The 7,655-nt window shown below is 50.9% G+C and overlaps 2 protein-coding genes across 2 annotated transcripts; both read right to left on the reverse strand.

The window, feature by feature from the left end:
* Window positions 1-281: 281 nt before the first annotated feature.
* On the reverse strand, window positions 282-1,678 carry C7H6orf15 (chromosome 7 C6orf15 homolog). Its single transcript, XM_036766288.1, has 2 exons — window positions 1,612-1,678; window positions 282-1,264 (listed from the first exon to the last, which is right to left on the reverse strand). Exons 1-2 carry the CDS (start codon window positions 1,676-1,678, stop codon window positions 282-284), a joined length of 1,050 nt encoding a protein of 349 aa, XP_036622183.1.
* A 2,116-nt stretch (window positions 1,679-3,794) lies between these two features.
* CDSN (corneodesmosin) lies at window positions 3,795-7,388 on the reverse strand. Its single transcript, XM_036769058.1, has 3 exons — window positions 7,298-7,388; window positions 6,448-6,450; window positions 3,795-5,341 (listed from the first exon to the last, which is right to left on the reverse strand). The coding sequence occupies exons 1-3, from the start codon at window positions 7,386-7,388 to the stop codon at window positions 3,795-3,797; spliced, it is 1,641 nt and encodes a 546-aa protein (XP_036624953.1).
* Window positions 7,389-7,655: the final 267 nt, after the last annotated feature.

The following is a 7,655-nucleotide window of genomic DNA, read 5'->3' on the forward strand; positions in this document are numbered from 1 at the left end:
CAAAATATTTCAAGTTCGGCAACCGTGTTTTATTGTAGTTTTCACCCTTGGGGCGGTATGTCTGTATCTCTAAGAGGAAATGAAGCTTCGGGAGGGTGATTACCAATTAAAGCTGGGGAGGTATGGTGAAATCTGAAATTCAGGTGCCTGAATTTAGGTCAGTATCTAAGTGCATGAGAACAGAGCAAATCCCCCTGTCTGACACCTGACCCTGGGACACATTTCTCCCTTTGTCTCTAGGGCCACGTATACATCCCCGGACCCCACTAGAATCCAGGGTCTCAGGGGTGATTTTGGTATCTAGGAGGGACATTCCAGGAAGAGCTGGGAAGGCGGGGGGCTCCAGGGTATTGGTTATTAATTCCCCACACGTTCCCTGGAAATTGATTGTTGGTACCTGGATATCTCCCCCAGCTGTTCCCTGGATATCCATTGTTGCCTCCCCAGTTGATACTTGGGTACCAATTATTAACCCCCCAACTAGTACCTGGGTATCTAGTATTAATCCCCCAGTTGGTACCTGGATATTTATTATTACCCCCCCAGCTAGTGCCTGGATACTGATGTTGGTTCCCCCAGCTGGTACCTGGGTATTGATTGCTAATTCCCCAGCTTCCCACAGGAAGTCTAGCTGGCCTTCTAGTCCCAAGACCCTGACTCCCCCAAGACACCCCAGGATTAATGTCCTGAGTCCCCCATGGGTGACCAGGCAAAGGCCTCTGACGAATTCGGTTGTTGAGGGACCAGGAAGAGCGCTGGGTAGGGATTTCTGCCTGTGGCCCTGGAGGATCAGAACGGGGAGGCCGCTTAGACTCAGTGTCTTTGAGGAGGGATGGGGTATCAGGGGACGAATTGATTGAGCCTGGAGGAGTAACTACTGTCTGGGACCCACTAGCCACAGAGGGTATTGCACCAATAGGGTGGGAAGGACTGTCAGGCAAAGAATCATCATATGTGTGAGCCATCATTTGCCAAGTATCATCAGAGGGCAGGGAGCCCTGGACTGATGCGCCCTTATGCAGGAGAGATCCTTGGAGCCCAGAATTTCCATACTGCCAAGAGTGGTCAAATAGAGAGTCATCGGGGCCCAAAGGAACAATAGTCTCTGAGCTATCAGACAGAGGATGTGGTCTGAGCCAAGGATGGTCAGGAATGGAGGATCCCAAGGGGTCTACCAAGGAGGGGTATCCAGAAAACAGGGGGTCCGATCCCAAATCCTGCAGGTTTGTTTCCTCGGTCCATCTGATGCTCCTGGCAGAGAAAGCTGGGGACCCCAGTGGGGTGAGGTAGGAAAGAAGAGGGAGATAGGGTAGGTAAACAAAAACAAAAGCAAAAAACCGGCAAAGGCTTCTGGTCTCAGAGCTTTCCCCTTAATTCCTGCTCTCTACAGGGACCATATAGCCTCCCAGTTTAGATCCCCACTTCCCTCAGGCACCCAGATGTTTTGTAACTCCTTCCCTCATTCCACCCTCCATTCCAACACCTACTTGCCTCCAAAGACTCAGGAATGTCACTCCCCTCTTCATTCCCTCATCCCACAGACCTGGATTCTCTCTCTACAGCCCCTGCTCCCTCCAAGGACCCCGGTGTTCAGCCCAATAATCCCCATACCTGGAAGATGAAGACTGATCATAAACAGACCCAGGAAAGCCCAGCTCCAAGTCCTATGGTTCTGCATCTCTTCTATACCTTGTGTCTGTCTCCTGTAACCCCAAGAACTGCCAGCACTTTATCCTCTCTTTGGAAAGGGAGGTGGCATAGTGTAGGAACAGGCCAGGTCAGTGATTTAAGAGACTATAAATCATACATTCCTCTCAGATCCCTAATCCAAGTCACGGTGAGTACTTAAGTGTCACTTGGATGCCCCAGGGAGAATAGGGTGGTGTTACCTACATCCTGGACCATGCCCTAGCTCTGAGCCTTTGGAGAAGGTATCCCAGCTCTCCACAAGGCACTGGGATGCTCCAGGGGTAGGAGAACCTTTCCCCATTCCCCCCCAGACTCACCCACTCTTTCTCCTGTCCCCACTGCCCTGGATATGAAGATGCTCCAATTTTCCTCACCCCTCCCTTCTTCTCTATTGTGCACAAGAAAGGTCTCTCCTTGTCTCTCCTCCTCACCCCATTTCTGACACACATGTATATACACACACTTCCTCTTCTTCCTGTCCCTCCCTTACCTCCCTCAGATCATCTAGCCTCTCCCACATACCTCCTACTCTCCACCCTCAGTCCCTTCTCCCCAGAAAATGACAGTCTTAATCATTTAATAACTAATAATTTTTCCTCCTCCCCCCATTCTTCTTTCTTTCCAAGAGCCTTTTTTTCCTGCAGAGTGATCACTCCTTTCCCATCCCCTCCCCAGGAAAGCAACTATCCTTCCTTCTCTTGAGACATGAGAACGTGTCTCCCTCTGGGAGGGAGAAAATTACTCTAGAACTCAGAGAGAGGGGAGAATGGACCAAACCAGGCCAGGTGAAGATAGGACAAGATACAATCTGCTTCAGTTCTCCTCAAGCTGACTGTCACCTGGCTGGAACCTCTCTTATCTAGGCCTGGGATCTAGGCTTCCTACTCAGCCACCCTCACCATAAAGTGTTTCCACCTTTCTTGTCTTCCTCTCCTAACTTTCAGGATATGTCAGCACCCTGGGCTTCCTGTTCGCTGGCCAGGAATGTGGTCTTGTGATTGCTTTTGTCCCCATATGGATTGGCATTTAGATCTTTCCCATGGGCACAGCTGTCCCTGGAACTCAGGTGAGGACGAAGTCTATAGAAGCAAGGTGACTTCAAGTAGGGAAGTAGAAGCAACCTCCAGAAAGTCTTTGTGAGGAGACAGGAGACGCTTTAAGGGAAACAAACAGGACACTTTTTAACCTCTTTTGGAGAGTGAGGGACAAGAATCTCTACAGTGGCTAACAAACCTTTGGGAAAATGGGAAGAATCTGAGGCTCTTTGGAGAGGTGTGAAGGATGGGCAACCTTAGCAGGAGGGGGCGGGGAACCCAAAGGAGGACCATAGCAACATAAGAGGACCACAAAAATCACAAAGTAGAAATTCGGTATATGTTTTATTGATCTACCATCAGCTTTAGGCTCCAGAGAGAGTGGGGAACCGGCTCCATTCTCTAAGGATACCACAGCTCTCCTCCAGAACAGTTCTGAAGTCAGAGGAAACGGTAGTTAGGTAGGGAGTTGACTGGGAGACTAGGGGCAGGAATGGATGCAGTTAAGAGGCATTTGAGCTTCAGCAGCTACCCCAGGTGCATGAAGGACTATTTAGTACATTGTCAAGGTGATAACACAATTCCACCACTTTAGGGTCCACAGCAGTGTGACGAGACATACAAGCAACAGACTGGGCTTGACCCGATTAGGCTTGATGAAAAGAGGTTGGGAAGTGGGGGTTGTAAGAGAGGTGTTGATAGAAGGGATGCTTGGCTGATAGCCAAGATGATAGATGCCACCACTTTGGAGAGAATAAATTGTGTGTTGGGGTGGGGTGGACAATGATTAATTGTCTAAACAGAAGCTTAATTAATTGTCTAACAGAATCTTTTTGGTTGGGAAAGTAATAAGGGTGAAATTCAAGGGGTGTCACCAAGGAGAGGCAGAGATTTGTCCATACTGGGATGAGGAGCTCTCTCAAATTACAGAGAGGAAGTGGAGCCAGCCCCATGCTGGGATCTTTATATTCCTGGAGCTTTCTCCAGCATCCCAAGGGAGCATTTGTGTGTGTGTCTGTGTGTGTGTGTGCGGGCGCGCGAGTGTGTGTGTGTGTGTGTGTGTATTTACACTCAGGGACTCTCAAGGGGCCCTCCTTGGGGCAAAAAAACCTCAGGGTCAGCCAGCTGTGGCCCCAGTGGTTTCACTTGGGCCAGAAGGTCACGAATGGAACGGCAGGGGATGCTGCCAGAGCTGCTAGAACCACAGGGTTTGGCCCCTGCTGAAGGATCTACTTGCGGGGAGCCCTCAAGACTCCCACTCACTTTGGATCCAAAGGAAGAAGAGGACACCGACCCACAAGGTTTGCCAGAAGAGGTGGAACCACTCACGCAAGGCTGGAAAATCACATTTTTGCTACTGAGGGAGCTGGAGACAGAGGAGGAGCAGGGCCCTTTGGAGGCCTGGTAACCACTCCCACAAGGATGAGAAGAAATGGAAATGCTGGACCCACTGGGGCTACTGTGAACCACAGAGCTGGAGGAGGAGGAAGAGGAGGAGGAGGAAGAGCAGGGCCCCACCGAGATTTTGGAACCAGGCCCACAAGGCTGAAGCACAGAGCTCCCAGTCTGGACACCGCCAGTGCCCACAGGCTGGTAAATAATAAGTGGGGAAGAGCCTCCTGACTGGTAAGAGACACTGGAACCATGGCTGGAGATGAAGGGGTTGTTGGAGAAGTATTTCCCCTCAGAGATGGGGGGCCCAGCAGCAAAGTTGGGAACACTCGGAGAACCCTTGGGGTTCTCCTTAGAGAAGTAGCCAACAGGGTAGATTTTACCCTTACTATAGGTCATACCTGGGATCAAGTAACTGTTAGAGGACCCACCTACCACTTCATAGCCACCATAAGAGTTGGAGGAAGTGATAGGGGGACAAGGCTTGCCAGGAGCCCCGCCATTGCTGCACGGAGGCCCTGCTATTACCCGATTGCCACCAGAACCATGCTGCTCTACCACCACCACCACAGGCTTATGGCCCCCTGATATAGAGTGGGAGCTGGAACTGGAGCCGGAAGATGGGAGAGGGGGCCCACTACAGTGTGATAAAGGATTGTCTGGACCACAGGGTGCTAGACCAGAGACAGATACAACAGGGTTGCCACCACTGCTGCCAGAGGATATCAAAGAGGACTGAGAAATGGCAGAGCCAGTTTTAGAGGAGCCAGATCCAGACCAGCTAGATGATAGAACAGGGCTAGAGCCAGACTGAGAGGAACTAGAATAGGAGGACCAAGATCCCATGGAACCACTGGAGCCACTGGACCCACTAGAGCCGCTGGACCCACTAGAGCCGCTGGACCCACTGGAGCCACCAAAGCCACTGGAGCCACCGAAGCCGCCGGAGCCACTGGAACTACTGTAGCTGCTGTAGCCGCTGGAACTACTGGAGCCACTGGAACCAATAGAGCCACTGGATCCACTGGAACCACTGGAACCGCTGGAGCCGCTGGAGCCACTGGAACCACTGAAGCCACTGGAGCCGTTGGAACCGCTAGAGCCACTGGAACCACTAGAGCTACTGGAACCACTACTCCCGGTGATACAGGGATCATTGGGAAAGGTGATTCTGTTGGGGTCTTTACAGGGATCATAGAAGGCCCGGACACTCTTAGCCAGGGTTCCTGAGGGAAGAGACAAAAGCTCAGTAGAATCATAAAAGTTCTTCCTTCATCCCTATTACCATCAGCTCTCTGAATCTTCCCTTTTCTCCCCAACCACCCTGTCCCCCCTCCCGCTCCACAGGCTCCAAAAGTTTTACATTCCGAAGAGGCCTTGATCTACTTGCTGAGAAGTGACAGGACTTGTGAAGCTCTGAAATAGGCAGAATAAGAGAGAGTTGGATAAAACCGCAGAGAAGCTCAACTTTGATATTATGGAACAAAAAGACAGAGACAGAGAACGAGGGATGGGGGCAGTGGGAATGGAGGAGAGACTAAGGTGTGAGAGAAGACTGACAGAAAGACCGGAGACACTGGGGCAAAGAGAGATGGGGAAGGAGGCCCAGGGAGGGATATGGTAGAAAGGGTACTAACAGGGGAGGAAGGACTAAGTCAGAGAAGAGAAAGAAGTCACATCACTGGGGGGAGGTAGGGAGAGGGAGGAACAGCGATAGAGAAAACTGAGGGACAGATAATATAATGACCCAAGTGAGTCAACATTTGGGTTAGGAATGAATCCCTGACATCCTCCATCTTGCTTCTGGTGATATTTGGAAAGTTAAGGTGGGGGCCAGGACCCAGGAGCATCTAGGCCTGTTGCTTCAGAACCTGTTGATACCAGCCCAGCAAGACACCACACCCAAAGACACCCCGATTCGGGGACGCCCTGAAACTTCTCCCTCCACTGAGACTAAGGCCCTGAAAGGCACCACTCCTCCATCATTTGCATTCTCTATTCTCCACCTGGGAAGTAAACATTCTGAAGCTTCCATGTCCCTTGGGGAATCAGAATCTGACTTCACTCAGGTCATACATTCCCTTAAGGGCCCATCACCTCTGGTTTCCTTAACCTCTACTTTGCCTCTCCTGCTTCATTTTACAAGCTCAGCTTGCCCTCACTTGTGCCTTCTCTTTTTCCCTGAACCACTGGGATTCTCCCCTCTCCAATCTCCAAGTCCCGTTTATGATGTACTAGAAAGAACCCTTGACCAGGAGAGAACTAGGTTCTAATCACAGCTTTGTCATGTACTAGCCCTGGGACCTTGAACAAATCATCCGATAAATCATACCTGCTTAGTAACTCGGAGTCATGAAGAACAAATTAAAATGATGTTAATAACAATAATGCACATGAAAATGTTTTATATGGGGCCGCTAGGTGGCGCAGTGAATAGGGCACCGGCCCTGGAGTCAGGAGGACCTGAGTTCAAATTCGGCCTCAGACACTTGCCGTGTACTAGCTGTGTGACTTTGGGCAAGTCACTTGACCCCAATTGCCTAGCCCTCCCCCCTCAAAAAAGAAAAGAAAAGGAAAATGTTTCCTAAAGTCTAAAGCAGATTATTATTAGCAGCAGAAACAGCATTTCCATTCACCGCTTTTCTCTCTCCCTCCAGATCTCCACAACCCCTCGATGTCCTAGGAATGCTTTTATTTCTCATACATTATGATCCTGCTTTTCAGTGTAGATCCAGCCTCCTTCCTTTCATCGATAGCTGCCCCCTTAACTCTCCCCTAGGAGCCCATTCCCTTCCTCCGCCGCTGAGGCCCATCCTGCCCATTCCTAAACAATCAATCCACAGGAGCTGGCTCTGACAACTCCCCCATGGTGGTGCCCCCTGAAATTGGACGCCCTAATTTCCTAGCACCAGCAACGCTTCTAGACAATGTAATCCCAATTCTCATTGTCCTGTCTCTTCATCTTCCTTCCATCACTAGTTACCTTCTCTTCCAGTGCCACGTCCCACACCCTCCCAAGGAGTCAGCCTCTCTCCCCAAACACCCCAAGAGTTCTTAATCTCGGTCTCTTTCTGATTCTCAGACCTGGAGTACCCAAGTATCTTGCCTTCCATTCATTCCCATTCAGCAATACCTTCTGCTCCCAGAGAGCACCCAAGCCTTTAGGCTCCCTTGTCTCCTACCTGGCAGGAGGAGGGCAACTATCAGCAGCACCATCAGGGTGAATGGGCAACCCTTCCGTTGCCCCATCTGGGCTGCCCTAGTCGTGCCCATCTTGCTTTCTGACTGATGGCAGCTCTGGACACTGGGTCCTTTATGGCAGGGCTGTACATTCCCCAGGCAGGAGTCACCCAGCACAGAGGGGAGGGGAAGAGAGGAAGGAAGGGCAGGGGGCGGGAAGTTGCCCTGGGGTGGGTTGGTGTGGCCAAGAGTTGGTGGACTAATCGGTCTGCAGCATCTGCTAGTTCAGCAGAGGTGTCAAGGAATCAGGTAACACAGGGTATGGACACTGGGGCCCAAACAACTTCTCTCACCTGACTT

The sequence above is a fragment of the Trichosurus vulpecula genome, chromosome 7 (assembly GCF_011100635.1).
Source record: "Trichosurus vulpecula isolate mTriVul1 chromosome 7, mTriVul1.pri, whole genome shotgun sequence".
NCBI classification, from domain to species: Eukaryota; Metazoa; Chordata; class Mammalia; order Diprotodontia; family Phalangeridae; genus Trichosurus; species Trichosurus vulpecula.